Here is a 19,707-nt window from a genome sequence, read left to right on the forward strand (position 1 = left end):
TAGATGTTTCTGGTAGGTATCAAATAAAATATCCACCATAATTTCTTAAGAACCCTGTTAAACTGGAGTTTTGAAACTCTTTGGACAGGAAGAGAGAGTGACAGCACATTTCTAATGGAAGACTGTGCAATCACAGTGGGGAAGGCAGAACTAGATAGATCAGCAGTTGGCTTAATTGGCTTCCCATAAACTTATTACAAATTTGGTTACAAGATACAAAAGTACTTCATGAATCATCATATGAGGCACTGAAGTCAAGTCTGAATTGTAATGTGCTTGACATATACAACTTGCTTACTTAGTCACATGAATGAATCATTAATACCTCAAGCCTGCTAACCCTTTTGGATACCTGGTATTTATGTAATGGTGGTGCCCATTAGCTGAGTAAGGCATGAGTAGCTCCCTAGGTAAGCACAAGAGGCAGCCCTCAAAACAGTCAGGAGAGTGTTTCCTGAAGGCTCTAGAAACATGTATTTCAAGAGCTAAGTTACTTCTATTGTATCAGTTCAGATGCACTTGATGTCTGTTTTTTAAGGTACACCTGACAGAATTCTGGGAAGTGGTGACAACTGATACTACTACTTATGTAAAATAGTTATTAAAATAACAGCTTGCTACCAGTTCCAGGTTTCTGAAAAATTTGCACAGGCAGGAAAATATCTGGCATAGTTCTTTGAACATATTTTAAAAATGGAAAATGTGGAGGGGGAGAAATCCTTTATTGTGAGAGTATAACCATTTTACTTTTGTGCATTAAAATTACCTTTTCATGACAGAATTCATTTTCAATATCTTAAGTGCTCTTATTTGACAAAATTAAAAGTTCACAATTTCATTTTAGACTACATATTTTCAGTAAATTTACCTCCTGTGAAATCTAAGTATGGGAACCACTAAAACATGTTTAAAGACATGTTGCTGAGTTACAGTGAACAGTTTTACAAAAAAAGTATTTCATGACCACAGACAAGGATATATAAACTTTTGGTGATGAGGACATTCTCCAAAGTCTTGTGACCAACTGTATAAAAATAATTGGTTACTCACAGTGAAGTCCTTAAGAGTGTTGAATAAAAGTCTCCAAAAAAACATGCAAAGCCAAAGAAGTGAGGGTAATGTTGTATTTCTCCTCCACTAGTAAATGGGAAGAGGAAAGAACAATAACTTTGGACTTCTCAGAAACCACAGACTACACTTCTAACTAAAATTTTTGCCAGTGGTCATGAGAACGTTAAGATTAGGCAGTATAGCCTATTGACATTCCATGTAATAAATTCAAAATCCAAGTGCCATGCTTAGTGAAGTGCCTGATACATATAAATGCTCAATTATCATTAGTGTTATTACTGGAAGAATTAAATGCCTCACTCCCGCACCTCTTTATATAAAAAAGAAAACAGTGAATTGAATATATTATACCTTTAATAAACACATACCTGTAATCACAGCTGCTCGGGAGGCTGAAGCAGGAGGATGCCAAGTTTGAAGCCAGCCTCAGCAACTTAATGAGGCCCTAAGTAACTTAGTGAGACCCTATCTCAAAAAATAAAAAGGGCTGGGGTTGTAGCTTAATGGTAAAGCACCTCTGAGTTTGATCCCCTATACCGAAAAGAAGAAAAAATAAAAGACAAACTTAAGTAGCTATTATTATAAGAACTATACTGTAAAATTAGAGACTCTTAACTGTACACTAAAAGGAAAACATTTGTAAATATTTTGAAGATTCTTCATTAAATTTATTTTGAAAACATTTTAATATTTTGTTTTAATGATTGATACTATTAAGGGAAAAATGTTCATGTAAACTTAACTTTGAACTCTTAACTAATATTTTAATCTGAATTCAGATATGCTTTTATTCTAACTGACCTTCAAATTATAGCAGCCAATAAGTTTAGTTGTTAAGTGTTCCTGCCACCCTACCCCCAGGTATCACTGAGTAAAATAGCTCAGAACAGACAGACAGACACATATACACACACAACATGCCTTTTGTAAAGTAAACAAATCTTTTATAATGTAAATAACTGTTCCTCATTGGAACTTTTTATATCCAGTTTACTTCTTTTCTGAAATTGGGGTGTTCATATTAATAAGACAACAATTTCTATAAAGCAAAAACTTATCTCTGTAACCTCAAGTAGTTCTTGATGGCAATGTTTTTCTTAATTCCCCTATTAAAAAAAGCACAGTGTAAAAGGCCAAAGGAGGATAAAATCACTTCAAAGGATCAAAACAAAGCAATATGAAAAATAATACATTTAACAGTGTAGGAAAATTTTAAAGTATAGATTCTGTTGAAATATTAACATTGAAAGAAAACAGTGTTGGACACATTGCCAAAATTTTGATTTCTCAATTAAAATCGGAAGTACTGATTTTATTGCTGAAAGGTACATTAATTCTTTGAAGTCAGAATGAAGCTTGACAATTTAACTTCTACACAAATGGCTTTGAATATACTAAGTATCAAATATAAACAGTAGTGCAGCAAGAAAATAAATTGGCAGAAATAATTATTCAGCCAGTAGTAATAATTAAGATCACCATCTCGAAGATTTTTTATACACAAAGAATGAAAAAATATTGTAAGATTTTACAGCACACAATTGAACCAATCCTAAATCATAACTATTACACTTCTTTCTTCTTCAGTATGAGTGGACCCACATTATCTCCTGTCAATTCATTATGTTTATTATGGGAACCATCACAGGCAGGAAACTAAAAGGAAAAAAAGAATCAGTGTTATTTTTAAAATATGATTAAGTAGAAATATTTGTGAAATGCTCTCATAAAGAAAGTAAAACACTTGCTAAAAAAAAAAAATTTCATCAGATAGCTTTCCTGAGTAACAGATACATTCTACGTGTAACTTAACTGCATTCTCGTACCACAGCAAATCTAACAATCTAAATAATTAACTCATTATTTCTTTTATATTTTAAATGACAATATGGATAATTCTATACAAGAATTAAAAAGTAATCAAAGATAAGTTCTTTGTCTCTATGGAACAACAAATTTGAGCCCATCTCTTAAATTATTTAGATTTTAAAAGAATGGAATGTAAATTTAAGTTATTCTGTTTTCTTACAGTAAAAATTATGTATACTATGGGATTTTTTTCAAAATTTCAATGTATTTTAAAATTTCACTCATAATCCATCCAGATTTATGTACGAATAATTAACATTTTGTGCATTTACTGTGTATTTACTTTTTTAAAAACTAGGCTCATTCTGTAATATGCTTTTCTTGCTTGTATTAAATCAGGATCTCACATCATTAATATTCCTTAAAAACATGATTTAATAGAGTCCTAATATTCCATCATTTGTATTATACTGTACTTTAATTGTTCTATCTCATCAGATAGTTTCTAAATTTTATTTCAAAATATACTGTGATGAAAAATTATACTTAACATCTTAAATAACCTATGATCAAAGTAATAAGAAAACAGATTTCATCAATTTATAATACTCATCACTCCAAACTCTTCCTTTTATTAAAAATCATCAGGCCTTATAGCTACCATTTACTAGCTCATCCTATGTAGGACTTTATATGTATCATTTTACTAATTTCTCAAAAATTTCTGCACTGTTGATATAGTATTTTTTTAAATGCTGAAAATTAGAGATTAAAAATTAAGGACTTTACAGGTGGGCATAATGGTACATGACTACAATCCCAGCAACTCCAGAGGCTGAGACAAAAGAATCTCAAGTCAAGGCCAGCCTAGGCAATTTAGTAGACCTGTCTCAAAATAAAAAATAAGGGCTGAGGATGTGGCTCAGTGGTAAATGCCACTGGGCTCAAACTCCAGTACCAAAAAAAAGTAACTTGCCCAACCAAAGATGGCAACTTGCCTAACTTGCCCAACTGACAGGCATCATATGTGAACACTATTATGATTTCAACGCTTAAGTTCTTTTCCACTAAACCTACATCATCTCTCGAAAATTAAGTGTCTTTTGAATTATATGTTCCTCTAGACAATGCTGAGCATTGGGAAAACATCAGATTTCTATCCTTATTTGTTGCTCTAACTTTTCTAATGTAAGTAGTACCAATCAGAAAAATCAAATTTCAATTGAGGAATATGGACTTTCAGTACTGATTACTACTGGAAACGCTTTCACCTCACAGAACCTCAAAACTGGTACTTAAGAAACAAAGCAATTCTTAACTCCACAAAATTTAATTGTACAGGCAAACAGACATCTTACCGTCTTTGAACGCCAACACCTACAATAAGCTGCTTTAGTAAGACACAAATCTTCAATGTTTATTTCATTCACCACTTTGGGGTTTTCCTTTTGTATTTTAAGATTTATCAAGCTATCCTTCTGTTGTTTTTTCTTCGGGAGGAATGGGCGGACTGCAAGGTAGCCAAGTAGTGCAAGTACACCAAGGAAAGGCAATAGCCGAAGCCATTCTGAAACTAAATATGTACATATTTGTCAGAATCTGCAGTGCTCATATAAAAAAAAAAGCAAAATATCATGTCTAGGGTGGTTCTTGAGCTTACTCTGTTATCTGTTATTCTCCTATTAATTTCTCATTTATCTTACCTGTAAAACTGTGAATAAATCACACAATAAACCCAATTCTATCTAGGACTACCTTATTTATGGACCAACTTAAGACTCATGAAACTGGATATCTATATTGTTCAGAAACTTATTTCAAATGTCCTCTCATTGTACCCATTAAGTATATTTATGTTTGTCCTTACTTTTACAGGATTTATATTCACATAAACAAAACTCAACATGTGATATATTTAAGTTTAGAAAACATTTTCATTCTTCTTAAAACCATGTTTAAAATCATATAACAATATCCATAAAATTTTTACCTCTGATTTATAATTCCAGATAGGAGCATCTTCAAATGCTTCAACTTACTTTTTTGGGGAAATATTCCTAAATACCAAAATGTTGTGTGATATCTACTTTTTTAATGAATTAAAACTTGCATATATTGAATGTTCTCATTTTAAGACACATTTCATTCTGTAAGTGTTCATTAAATGCCTTTGGTGTTCCAAGCCTGTCTTAAGAAAATAGGGAATGTAACAAATGATATAAATGAAAACAGTTTTCTAAGCCTATGGAAACAAACACATCAGGAAACCAAGACAAATATTTCAGCACACAATTATCAAAAGTTTGTTAATGCTCTGCAGGGAATCCTTAATGTTCCTGAAGAGTTATATCTAACTTCTTTCACTGAATGCCTATCTGACACCTTGTTGGAACTGTACAGAAATAGCCTAGTTAAGAGAAAAACAGGAAATTATGTGCCAAGAAATGCTAATAAATATTAATGATAAGTAAACAGATTATGCTAAGAATACAACTGTACTAACTCATTAAACTGTATTTATTGAACTATTTAATTATAACATTATTATTCTCATTTACATGTGGGTAAACTGTAGCTTAGCAGGTTTAGTCCAGAACAATCTAAATCCAAAGCCTGTTTTAAATCACCGTGAATCATCTTCAACAGATATAAAATTAAATCTGTTCCTCTCTTGGTAAAAACTACTCTCAAGAGATAATTTTCAAGGCTGGGGTTGTAGCTCAGTGGTAAAGTCCTTGCCTTGCACACATGAGGCACTGGGTTCAATCCTCAGCACCACACAAAAATAAAGGTATTGTGTCCATCTACACTAAAAAAATTTTTAAATAACAATTTTCTTATTATTTAACTATGAAAGAAACATTGTCTCAATATTGATACTTCCAAAATGAAATTGTGATACAGCACCATACCAAAGAGATATAAAATAAAACCTACATACATACCATATATATGATATTGCTTGGCACAGAGAAGATACACAATAAATTGCAGCTTGAATTAAGTGATTGTAGAGACTGGAGAAGCAGCAGGAGCAGCTCCTTTGAAAAAACATTTTGCCAAACAAACTCAGCAATGCTCTACAGTAGAAATCTTTGGAGATACAATCTTTTAGTTACCAGAATGAAGCTCAGTAAGGGTAAGTACCTTATCTGTCATGTTAGTTGCTATGGTCTCATAACCAAAAAGGAGACACCCCATGAAGATTATTTGAATGAATTAAAGTTCTGTGCATGAAACAGAACTGTTTCTTGGGGTTAGAATCCAGGTATAGATCTGTGCTGTCTAATATGGTAGCCCCTAGCCATGTTTTTTTGATTTGTACCTAACATTTTCTTTTAAGCAAGTATGGTAATCACATAGATAACTGCCTTGAAAGAGAGTTTTTCAAGAGGTGGCAACATGGGGAAGTACCAGGGTTGGTTTGGAGGAAGGAGGTGGTAGGGGGAAACGGGGGCAGGACATCATTTACTGTGGTTTCCATGGAAAAGGCAGGGAAGGGCAGGGTAAACAGTTTCAACTGACTAGTTGGAATAATTTCAGTGGATTCCAGGCAATAGGAGTGGTTCTTAGTAGTCTATTATCTGTCTCCAGGGTGATTTAGGGAAGGGGAAATACTGGATTGATGCGTAGGAGTTAGATAAAGGAGGTAGTTGAGGGTATAGGTTTTGGATTGGTTGGTTAACATGTGATAAGTTTACTCTCAGGCAAATTGTTTAATATCTCTAGGAATTAAATTAGTAACCCTCGGAGAGGCAGACCCTTCATGAATAGCAAGGTCCCCAAGATGTCAAAGCATCATAAACAGAAAAAATAAAAAACAAGATTACTATATGCATGTGGCTATTTATATGTAAATAAATTAAAATTAAAGTGAAATTCTAAATTCAGCTTCTAAGACATACTGAACCCCTTTCAGGTACTCAATAACTACATATAGTCAGTGGCTACCATAATAAATAGCACAGAGGACATTTCCATCACCACAAACTTTTTTAAAAAGCACTGTTACAGATCAGTAATTCCATTAAATTTCCAAAACTCCTCAGCAATGGCAAGACTACCTGTCGTGCTTCAACTCTCACAAACATCCCCTCCCTCACACACCAGAATAATAGCAGCCTTCCCGAGTTCTTTGCAGATGGAGTTTCTTCTACAAAAATGCCTCTCTACTTCTATTTATCTAATTTGTATAATAAGACTAGGATCAAATATTACCTCTTCCAGAAGGCTTCTCTGGTTTCACAACACAGAATCAATCGCTTCCTTCTATGCTTCCAAGCGTCCCCCCACCCCCCGCTTTATTTTCCCAAGCCCTTTCTTCATATTTCTGCAATCACACTACTTTGTGTCTAAAAGTTGTCTCTCTATGTAAACCTGGGGAGGAAAGGAGCTGTGCTCTAAGCCAAAGTAGATGCCAAAGTAGATGCTTCGTACTGTTTAATGAACAACTTATTGAGTGAACTGAATGAAGGAAGAGCACAATGTCAGTCCCTTTCTCACTCATGGTACTGATCCGTAATTTTTACTTATGCTTAACTTCTAGAGCAGTCAATTAATGTCTTAGGTTACAATTATCCCCTGTATCCAATGCAGATGTTGAAATGACAGCCATGCAATAAATGTTTGTTGAATGTAGAACAACAGTAAGTATTATTCTACATATTGCAATATAAGATTATAAGATGTTAAATTTCCAAAAGCATATGAATAAGAATGTAAAGATGAAAATTTTAACCTTGGACTCTTAAGTATAGCTCTTCCTATCTTAACCCACAAATCTCAGGGAACAAATAGTACTAATTCTGTTTTAAAATCTACTTCGCAAAGTGTTACTTGGAACATGTAATTCCTTGGTAAACCACTATTCTAAAATAATAATAATAAGAGGTACTATTATCTCCTACAACAAAGTAATAACTTACAAAACAGTCTGAGTGCAATCTACTTTTTGAAGTGGTATGAGTCCAAAACCTTTACAAAACGAAAACAATGCAGTCTATAAATACAAAGCTCAAATCAAATCACTTTAGTAGGGATGATTTGTAGTGAAGAAATAAAAATACAGAATAAGAAATTTTAAAAAAACTGTTAAAACGGGTTATTTGGCTTTGAACCTATATATGTTGAGTTATTGGGGCAAAAACTACCTACTAATTATAACTAGTATAAAATAATTTAGAATATTGTATATTTGTAAAGCAAATTTATATGAATTTTGGAAAACTTTAAAGCATAAAAACTAAAAGTTACTCATAATCCAATGAGCAAGAATAGGTAACTTGTGGTACATTTCTGTGTGTGTGTGTGTGTGTGTATGTATCTAAACATATGTGCTGTTTTTTAAAATGAGACCATATTGTAAAACACTTTATATCCTGCTTTTTTTCACTTAATAGCACATCAGATTATTATTTTTCCAATTCCTTAATGACATTTGGAAAAACGAATTTTGGTGGCTGCTTACACCGGTTATGTCCCCCAATCACAATGCAAAATCTACAAAAGTAGCAATCTTATTTGTCTGGATCACCATTGCCTTGCTGCCTAAATAATGCCTGGCTCAATTTATTTAATTTGCTTTTTAGTAAGACATACATAATTTACAGTTCAGTTTGTTGATCTCTTGTGTTAAGTGTTCAGCTTGGTGAGTTTTGAGACTATACACACACACACACACACACACACACACACACGTATATGCACATGACTTCTATCATCTCACAAAGTTTGCTCCTATGTCTTTCCCAGAGCACCCTTTCTAATTTTACTTATTCTAAGCGCTTAGAATCTTCTGAACGAATAAATTTGGTCAATTCTCTTGTTAAACAATTTATTTTTACTTTTTTTGCTACATAATTATTAAGAACCAACAATGTGGAGACACCATATGCGAATGCAACAGTTATCTTATTGCCCCCCCCCCATATATATCTCCAATGATTAGTGCAGTGCTACCTAATCTGGCACAAAGCAGGATTTCAGTAAACAGCTAAGTTATAGTTTATCTGTAGTGTAAATTCAGATTTTCAAATACCTGGAGTCAGGTTTCTTTTATCAGTAAACAGGAATAACAATATTTCCTAAAGAATTCCATGTTCTAATTATTGCAATAAGAGATGGGGATATGGGATAACAGATAAAGTCCCTGCTCTCACAGGGAAGAGGAAACAGACAACAAACAAACAAACAAGATAATCATAGATTGTACTAAGAGCTATGAAGAAAATAAACAGGATGATATAAAAGAAAACAAGACCAACCCGGAGGCAGAGCAGTAGGTTGACTAAATTTATATAAAGGGATCAGGAACGGTTTCTGAAGAAAGGACCTTTCTAGGACTAAAAATTGAGAAACCAAGGGCTCAAAGACTCAAAAGCAGAACTTTCAAGGCATAGATAACAGTATGCAAAAACATCTGCCAACTTCATAGAGAAACAAATCAAGTAGGAAACCATTCAGTAAAAACTACAGAACAATATTCAAAAGAAAGCTATTGAGCGCGTTTGAGACCGTGAGGTGCCAGCCTCCAGGAAGCGCTGAGTCCCACCTCTTCCCCACAGCACACCGCCCAGAGGCCACCTGGCCTGGCCTCCTGGAGCGCTTCCTCCCGCACCTAAGGCAGTGGCCCGGAACGCGGGTCCTTAGCTTCTGGTGGCTTTCCTGGTTCCAGCACTGTCCTGGTCTCCTGGTCGCCCACGCCCCACGCTCCTCATGCTGGATCCCCGTGCTGGCTTTTGATGCCCCCTGCCAGGCAAAAGACCCAAACCAAGAAAACTCGTGAGAGTTCCCACAGACGGCAGCGCTTCTGGGAGGACTAGGTGATGAATTGAAGCACAGCTCCAGGCAGGGACTTGAGATCCTACAGACAACAGCTACCTGAAGTCAGCCAAGAGGCAGGAGACCAAGAGATGGTGGACCAGAGGACTCCAGCATTTTGGGGAGGTGGAGAGTACTGCTATGGGAAGGCTACCTGGAGCTCAATTGCCAGGTTGGAAGTGAAGAGAATGCAGGGGTTTGGGTATTGCATCCATGTGGACAGATATCAAACATGCAAACCTTCATTTGTGTACAAGTGTTGTATGAACCTGTTGGAAATCTATGAGGATATGTGCCGCCTATCCCATGTCGTGTTTGCAGTGTGAATGAACATATCCCCTTGGGAGAAACATGTATTCATCAGAGCAATTGTGTTGTTAAGTCTACTGATTATTTCCCTGTGTGCTTAGCACAGATCTTTTATTTCTGAGTTCTATCAAGACAAATAACCTATTCCCTGCCCCGCTGTAGTCTTTCTTCAAGGTTACTATTTGAAAAAAAAGTAATCGTGGTTCATAATTATGTAGTCCAAATAGTTATAGATTGTAATATTATTATACTTCATGAACCATCCTCACTAATTCCTGTGTTTGAACCATTGCCCATGCATTTATTTGCTTTAGAGAAAGGTTATGCATGAGATGTACTTTTCAGAAGGGGAAATGTGGAACCTAGAAGAGATACATACATATAGACAGAATTGTTGTGACCACATATAAAAAAAATGAGTACTTCCTGTTTCAAATACCATGGTATAGGTGTGTTGTTGGGTGCACCCAGTTGTAATGGAAGCCTGTATTGCGAGATGCATGGAACATGCTTTAACCTCCAGTGTGTATTCCAGCACATGTGGTTCCCATCCCATTCTTCCAAAACTAGCCTTTCCTTTGTTTTCTTTACATGATTTGTCTCAATTAGCTAAATGTATAACTAGGGATTGTTCTTTTTTATAATTAGTGATTGTGGAGCTATAAGGCATACTTTTTTTGAAGGGGTTTCCATATGCAGATAAAACTTTATCTTACTCATTGAAAAATAATTATGTTTTATGTCTGATTTAGATGGTTTATGTAGGCTGGATGCTATGAGATTCAGTATAACAAGAGAATAGGTAAAGAGTGATGATGAAATTCTGGGTTTTTTTTCCATAACGTTGGATAATAATTCAAATGGGCTTGATATTTGGAAGAGGTTTTGTGATTAAAATAGACTTAATCTTTGGCATGGAAAATTAATGTAAGGCAAATGATTTCTGGGGAACAGAAATATGTGGAATTAGGGGCTGGGGAGATAGCTCAGTCGGTAGAGTGCTTGCCTTGTAAGCACAAGGCCATGGGTTCGAACCCCAGCACCCAAAAAAAAAAAAAAAAAAAAAGAAATATGTGGAATTAGTTTACATTTAGAGAAAGAAGAATTATTGTAATAAGAATAGTTTTATATTAAGTCCACATTAAAATTTATTTAGAAAATGTTGTTTTAAAGATTAGAAAAATATATGAATATGCATTGTCCTCTTTCTTCCTGGGGCATACCAAAATATTAGTTTATTCCTTAAGATAATTTATAAGTACCATAAGCATTCTTTAGATTGTTACCTTCCTATTTATTCCTTATTAATGAGTATTTTATTACAGAAAACTTTTTATTTCAAGCTAGAGTGAGCAAAAACATGAACTTCTTTTAATCATACTTTAGCTTTTAAGTGCAGTCAACCTGATGAAATTTAACATGGAAAAACAATGTGAAATTTAAAGAACTAGAATTTTGTATCCATCCTAATAAGCACAAAATTAGAGATTAAAAGTAAAAAAAAAAGAAAGAAAGCTATTAATGCAGTCTACCTTGAAACTACAGTTATATAAATGTCTGCCTCCTCTTCTATTGAACGAAAGAACCCTAACTCTTTACCCTTCCAACAGACTAACATAAACCAAGACTTCAATAAATTTTAGCTGAATTGAGTTTGTACTCCATTAAACTGGCATTTGAGATTCCTATAAGATCTGGACTTGCTCGCACTTCTTCATGATTTATGAATGATAACTGTAAGTTAAAATGCAGGAATACTGTTTAAAATTTTTAAGAAAAAAACTTTCAGTATCCTCTAAAACTATAAAACCTTATACCATGTAAGGTGATGTGACAGAACTGAAGATATGAAACTGTAGACAGAGTCCTATCACAAATAGTTGTCCATCCAGTATGAAATACAAACCTATTAAAAAGGATTACAGGCCAGGTGTGGTGGTGCATGCCTATAATCCCAGCAGCTCAGGAGGCAGGAGTTCAAAGCCAGTTTCAGAAATTTATCAAGCAGTCTCTAAAAATACAAGAAAGGGCTAGGGATGTAGCTCAATGGTTGAGTGCCCCTGAATTCAATCTCCAGTACCCAAAAAAAAAAAGGATTACAGTACTGTGTAAGTACTGTGTAATATGGCAATCATATATAAGATACAGAGGAAGAAATGAGTAATTCATTGCTGAAATGAACAAAAACTTTATTGGTTTTGACACCTAACCAGGTTTCTGAAAGATGAGTAACATTACAGAAAAGATTACAGAAGCTCATAGGCAAATGAAAGGAGGAGTAGCATTCTATGCAAAGGAAATAGCATTGGCAAAGACACAGAGAGATGACAATCACGAAAGATTTGGAAAACTAAGCGCCATGGTATTACTGGAATATAATGAAACCCAAGAGGGGATTGGAGAAGTGAGCAGGTGCCATGTGATAAAAAGCTCTGATATGCAACAGGTAGGTAGGAATCTATTCTGTGCATAATAGGAAACCACAGACATATTTAAATATTAATTCACCTGGAAAATGATTCATTAATGAAATGAAGCTGGTATCTGTTGGAAGATAGATTAGAAGATGGCCATAAGGAAGAGGGATGATAGTGGGAGAACAAGAGGCAAGACAACGCCACAAGAAAATGATCCCAGCTGAAACTAGGGTACTGGCCATTAAAGCAGAGAACACTACAAATTGTAAGAAACCATCTGTTGGGATTTCTTAAAACTGCCTTGAACAATGTGTGTGTGTACATTTTCTGAGGATAGCCATAGCTTTCTTCAAGATCTCAACATATAGATATCTCAAGATATTCACCAAGAATAGATCTATTATCAACTCAAAATTTAAGAACCACTATCTCAAGCAGTAAAATCAATAGGTTCTGGTTGTTAATTAGTTATATGTCATGAGATAAATGGATGTAGCAATGTTCCTTTCATTTCACAGATGAATGGAGATCTCTAACAAAAACAACCCAACCCCAAATATATAAGAAAGGTGGCTGTAAACAGGAATAGACAGTACAGAAGTGCAGAAAAAAGGGAAAAGGAAGTGTCAGCATCCCTAATTCATTAAGTCTCAAGATTTCAATTCTGTTAACATTTTAATGAAATTTACACAGGTGCATTAAAATAAGTTGAAAATCATAATCTAGCATATATATGTAAATATTAGTATATTATTATATTCTTACTTTATATAATTATATATTATATGATTATATTATACACTGTATTCAGTTTTTTATAGGTGTTCCAAATCTGGGATGATGGGGAAAAATGGGTTAAAGAAAGTAAGAAAGAGGTGCTGGGGCTGTGCTGTGGATCAGTGGCAGAGTGCTTGCCTAGCACTTGTGAGGTTTGATCCTTAGCACCACATAAAAATAAACAAATAAAATACTGCCCATCTACAACTATAAAAAATTAAAAAAAAAAAAGATGTAAGGGAGAGACTAATGGTCCACAGATAGCAACAAAAAAGTAAGGAGATAATACTGTACAGATGAATGACAGAGGCTTTAAAAGAAGACAAAACTTTCTTTGAAAGGGTGAAGGCAGTTTCTACAAAAGAACTGTGCAAGAGCCAGAAAGATGGCAATCCTCTGCTCTCTCACCCCGGAAAGACAAGGAAGGATAAAAAAATAACACTCCAAGAGCTACAGGTAAAGTGGTTTATTCAGGTGAGTTTTGTTTCATTTATGACGAGGAGGTGCTTCTATGAGAAGTACCAAGGATTTAGGAGAAAAGCCAGGATTAGAAGATGAAAGTTTGAAAGATGATTAGAAGTTAGGGAGAGATGCATTTGTTACAATAATTGACACAGATGAAACTCGCTGACCTCGACATTTAATCCATTTTAAAAGTACCCAGTTGGCAGCATTTTGTTTACTCACTTGAATGTAAAAGGGCTGAGTCTTCTTGAATCTATAAAACATCTCACTTCCAATAAACTTTCTTTCTCTATGTGAAGATTACCTGTTTCTAATTTCAAGGCGGGGGGGAATCAGACCACATTTATAATATTAATATTGAGAAGGGTCCTAACATTTATATCAACTTCTATAACCTACTATTAAGATAAACAATAACAAGACTAAGAAGGTAAAAGAAAAGGACCAGAACCATCAGAGAAACAAAATCAAGACAGGAAAAACGTTCTAAAGCAACTTGAATAGCAAGCAATTTAACATCAATTTTCTCAAACTTTAGACACTGGTAAAAGAAAGTATCTCCATAAGGAAATAGAATTAGGTTTTATGGGGGGGCAGATTCAACCTTTCATATAGTGACATATACTAGCTACAATACCCTTATTCCTAATTAAGCTACATAAACAAATATATATATATATATATATATTTTTTTTTTTTTTTTTTTTTTTGGTGCTGAGAATTGAACCCAGGGTTTCAAGCATGCCAAGCACATACTTTATTATTGAGCCACAAATATTGTTATTATAAAAACATGCCTCAAACTCTTATTATTAAAAACATTTTTTAAAGTACATATAGATATATCTGAATCTCAATGAGGAATGATATTCTAAGAAACCAGGACAATTTGTTTTCCTTTTCAGATTTGCAAAAGATTGTAAATATAACAATAACATAAAAATAATATTGACAACTGGGTTGACATTATTTTACGACATTTTCTTCTGTATCATTTATAGCTAGGACACAAATGATTTCTATTTCTCACCTGTAGAAAAAGATGGGAAGTAAAATCCTATTATTGAATAACTTTACTATTATCACTTGAAACCTAATATAAACTATGTTAGGATAAAAGGGTGAGTAACAAATGATCAATTTAAAAATCTGTTTCCATTCTATTATGAACAAAAGAGTATCTTAGTTTCTAGAACACTGTCTGGCCCAAATAGGTGCTCAATAAATACTTGATGACTTGAGAAGTTTTAAATTGCAGAATAATTATATGGAAGAAAATGTTTAAATCAGATGCAAACTGTTCTCCACAAGGGTTAATACAATCCTTAATTACACTGACTTTTGAATACAGTTGGACTAACTACAGAGGAAAGAAAACTTCTATACAGTTATCAGGTATTTTCCCAAATTCTCAAAAAGTTTTCTAAAAACTCTCTAGTCTTTCAGAAATAACCTTTATTATTTACATGTTAATAAATGCAACTCATTCTTTTGTTGGAACTGAACGATTTTTTATGCTTTCCTCTTACTAAAACTCACCTTTTGTTTCACTTGTTTCTTTTTAAATAGAGGTATAATTTACATAAAGTAACAGTGGTTAGCTCTGTGTTGTGACAAATTAACACATTCCTGTAGCCTCCACTGAAAATGTGTGAAAATATTTGCATAAAAACATGCAAAATATTTCCATCTCCCTAGAAAGTGTTCTCTTGTGCCTTTCTATTCCTCCACCACAGATTTTCACAATCACAGCTTCTTTCACACAACAGGAAGTTTTTGAAATTCATAGTGGATCAGGAATTTGTTCCTTTTTATATATCATAATTTATATTTTCCTTTTGGTAGATACTTGGTTGCTTCCAATTCGGGGGCTTTTATAAATAAGGTTGCAATATGAATACATGACTACATATGAAGCTTTTGTGGCTGTATGTTTTCAACTCTTCACTTTCAAATTCTCAATTCAAAAATGGCCCCTTCTGAGCTGGGGTTGTAGTTCAGTGGCAGCGCACTTGCCTACCATGTGTGAGGCACTGGGTTCCATCCTCAGCACCACATATAAAAATAAATAAAAGCATGCTGTACATGTACGACCACAAAAAACTTTTTTAAAATGGCCCCTTCTAGATAAATAACACTAATGATTTTACAGCTGTCTGTTGACATGTTTTGTTACCCTAGTAAACAAATATGTTTAAGACCCACACTGGTTTAAGAGTAAAATCTGTTTCAGAGCTAGCTTGTAACCTGGAAATATGTTGTTTTCTGACTTTTGAACTGGAATATTTTATTGTTGCAGTTCTATTTTTAAAGGTTTATGTGAGGAACAGAAAATGTTTTTAAAAATCAAAGTATTAGAATATACTGTACTTACAAAGGACAGTACCACACTAATGGTCTGAAAGCCCTTACTCCTGAAAATGTAATATATAGATCTTTTCTGATAGATAAGCACTGCCTGTAAATTGTGTAAGGTAATTAAGGGTGTCCACATGTTTTCTAAGAATGCAGAGTCATCATGAGAGAGCCAATTGCTTCTAAAACTTGTGAGAACTAAATAGAGAAGGAATAATAGGCAACAATGAGAACTTTTAAGTTTTTTGCCTCTAATTTTTATTGAAGAAAATGGGAATATTTTTAGTCTCTTTTAGACATTTAAATTAACTGAAAGGCTGTCACACAGTCACACCAGCCTTCGTACACTTCTGGCTAAGGTGTCTTTCCTCCAACTCAAGTTACCCCAACTGCTCCCTTGACTGTAGTAATGGAAGTGACCTCAAACGCCCCCAGAATAGGTCAACTCTACCGTTTGAGATGGAGGTCATTTCACAATTTCGTCACTAAATGAAACAGTATTACTCTTGTTATGTGGATGTCTGTTCTTATCTCCCACTCACTCACTCACTCCCACCCACACGCTCGGAGAAAGCCGGCACAGCCCGTTACACAGCGCCTCGGACCACGATGACTTAAACCCGTTTCAAAACAAAGGACACTACAGAGTCACGAGTAGCACAGGAAATGAAAGAGACTGGGGCTCTCCTAACTGCACTTTCGGTAAGGCCTCGGTTCTAGCCACGGAAGGACACCGAAGACCACAGAGGACGAGAACCTGGACCACCAAGTACCAAGAAACGGCTTGGGAGACGCCAGACGCTGCAGCGCAGACGTACGCAGGGTCACGAGATCACGTGCCGCTCGCCAAGCTTCGCCCCGCCCCTACCACGGGGGTTTCCTACATCCCCCTCCCCGGGGGGTAGCATGCAAGGATGCAGGCTGATGCGAGTTACCTGTGAGGCGGGCGAAGCCGGTAATGCTCTCCGGAACTGGGAGCCGCTTAAGATAAGCGGGGAGCTGCACCTTCACGATGCGGGCCACGCTCTCAAGTACCATCCTGGCCAGCGGCGTCAGCTCCTCTCCGGGCCCCCTCCGCGCTCCGGCCCAGCCGCCGCGCCTGCGCCGAAAGCGGAAGCGACCGGCGGCCGCTAGCGGCCTGAATCGGGAGCGCGGGCGGGGCGCCGGGGCGCGGGAGGAGAGGTGACCCGCCCGGCGCCCATTGGTGGTGGGCGAGTGACGTTGGGGCGCGGCGCTGCCGAGCCGCGGGAACGCGTGGGTAGTGAGGCGCTCCCAGGAATCTAGCTTTCCAAAGAGTGCCCTCACTTTCGGCCTTTTAGATCTGCAGACCCTGGAGGTCTGCAGGTAAGATACTGCGTGCGGTGAGATTAAAGCGCGTGAGAGTGCTTTCTCCCCGGAAAGTACCTTGCAAAATGAGTTTCTCACGGTCTCTGCCCCTTCCCACGATAGGTTGGATACCAAAGCGTTAGCATTGCATACTTATATGTTAGAGCACCACAGCCTCACCCCGCGGTGCCCAATCCCCTTGCCTAACCCTACAAGCCTGGTTTTTCGAAAAACAGAAAACAGTAAATTAAAATACTCTGCCCCAGCCTAGAACTTTTACATTTCTGCACCTCCGCAACTTGGTGCAAACCTGCTCCAGGGTTCTAAGGTCTTTGCCGCTTCCTTTCGTATTTTCAGTTCTTTCTGCAGATCAGTTCTTTCTTAGGTTAACTAAAATACTTAGGGAAAATGTTCAAAGACTGTAGAGCCTTAGGATTTCTTTGTTTTTCAGGACTTCTGCCAAAATCTGAAGTATTCGTGGTATTAAATGTTACCTATTTTTACTAATATCTAAAAAAAGAGTTGAAGGGTGAAGAGAGACATCTGCAGTCCTTTGAAACATCTTCCTCGCCATTACTTTGTTTCGTATTTTGGCTGAAGTCAAAATAGCCAAAGAAATTCGATTGTTGGTTGCATGATGTGATATCTTAATACCGTTCTTCATTATTTGCAATTCTTCATTGGATCAACAACATACAATACTTTGGTATTCTTTGGAACTGCGAGTCGGTATTGTATAATACAGTGTTTCATTTTTTTCATGAAATAATGTAACAACCAGTTGTAATAAATACTTTTTTCTACCCCCTTCCTTGGTATTTTACTTTAAAGTGGGAAAGGGGAGGATTCCCCCCCCCCCCCGCGCCCTTAAAGGGAAGCCCTGGCACTGAGACACATCCCCAGCCATTTTTATGTTTTATTTTGAGACAGGGTCTTGCTAAGTTGCCCAGTCTAGCTAGCCTGGAACTTGCAATCCTCCAGCATCATCCTCCTGAGTTGCTGGTTTTATAGGCATGTGCCATCATGCTTGGTTAGGAATTTTTCTTATAAAGCGGCCTTTCATTCTCTGGACTGTTTAATGTCTGTAATTATCTTTCACTAATACACACACACACACATATACATATATATGTATTTGTATACAGGCTAAAATATATATACATACATTTACATGCATTACATATGCTACATATGTATATTAATATACATACGTTATAAATTATAAGGTATAGTTTTAAAAATGTTAAAAATGTGTCAGTTTTAACATTATACATATACACACACACACACACACACACACACACACACAGTTTTGACCTGTTCAAAACCGTCAAAATTAGGTGGAAATTCCACAAAGATGTTTAAATGCAGATTCCTATTCGCGAACTAGGGTAATATATATGATGATATAGAAAACAATGATTAAAAAATTGTTTTTTTACAGTAGGATTTCCTTTCAGTTTCTTTTTGGGAGTTTACTTTTGGTTTGAGGGGAGAAGGAACTTGAAAACCTATTTAACCTGAAAATGATGGAACTTTGAAACTCAAACATTCTTGCCCTCTGGATTGTTCAATTGACTGTTATCTTTAATCTCTGCAGGTCAGATATAGAGGCATCCCTGGGGAGATGGTTCAGGTGTAGGGGTAAGCTAGAAATAGGGTGGTTTAGGAGAAGAAAAGCTTGGAAAAGGCCATTAAGTACTTGTTTCCCCTGTCAATTAGAGGATTTGTCACCTTGACAAGAGCAAACATCCTGTGTTGAATGATGTTCTTGAGGTCTCTGAGTTTTTTCTTAAGAAACTGAAAAATAGATACCTCGATTTAATATAAAAGGAATTATACAGTATGTAGTTTTCATGTATATGTGTCTGTCTTCTCCTTAGCAATATGTGTGAATATTTGGTTTGATGTTTTCAATTAGAAGAAATGTAGCTAATGAAATCTATATGGATAATTTTTTTTGCCTTAAAATTTTAAAAAGTACAGATCATACATTAGTTATTTCTGTTGTAGAACATAATCTACGCTAAAAGGAGATAATTCCTAACCACACTAATAAAATAAAATCCTTATTGTATATTAGAGAATATTTTCTTAGGTATACATTAAAATTTAAATCCTGTTTCATTCATATTTTTAATTTGTTTTTTATTTCCACAACTCTGCCTTCTTGGCAAACAGAAGAGCCTGAAATTATTGTGAATAAAAGTGACAGGTTTACCTAACTACCTTATGACAGAGTGTTCAACAAATTCTGGTGTTATTTGTGTTTACGACTTATAGTTAAACTCTTATCTTTAAAAGACATTTAAAACTCATTTCATTTTTTACAGTGGTTGATTTGGAGCTGCAAGATCAA

At 35.6% G+C, this 19,707-nt stretch overlaps 1 protein-coding gene across 1 annotated transcript; it reads right to left on the reverse strand.

Moving 5' to 3' along the window:
• Positions 1-1,999: 1,999 nt before the first annotated feature.
• On the reverse strand, positions 2,000-17,151 carry Cisd2 (CDGSH iron sulfur domain 2). Its single transcript, XM_047566111.1, has 3 exons — positions 16,958-17,151; positions 4,239-4,453; positions 2,000-2,727 (listed from the first exon to the last, which is right to left on the reverse strand). Exons 1-3 carry the CDS (start codon positions 17,058-17,060, stop codon positions 2,638-2,640), a joined length of 408 nt encoding a protein of 135 aa, XP_047422067.1. The 5' UTR covers positions 17,061-17,151; the 3' UTR covers positions 2,000-2,637.
• Between the last annotated feature and the right edge of the window lie 2,556 nt (positions 17,152-19,707).

Source organism: Sciurus carolinensis, chromosome 10, assembly GCF_902686445.1.
Source record: "Sciurus carolinensis chromosome 10, mSciCar1.2, whole genome shotgun sequence".
NCBI lineage: Eukaryota > Metazoa > Chordata > Mammalia > Rodentia > Sciuridae > Sciurus > Sciurus carolinensis.

Coding starts and splice junctions, on each gene's coding strand:
- Cisd2 (XM_047566111.1), bottom strand. CDS start 17,060: ATGGTACTTGAGAGCGTGGCCCGCATCGTGAAGGTGCAGCTCCCCGCT. Junction 4,454..16,957: donor CGGCTTCGCCCGCCTCACAG/GTAACTCGCATC, acceptor GTACATATTTAG/TTTCAGAATGGCTTCGGCTA. Junction 2,728..4,238: donor GGTGTTGGCGTTCAAAGACG/GTAAGATGTCTG, acceptor TTTTCCTTTTAG/TTTCCTGCCTGTGATGGTTC.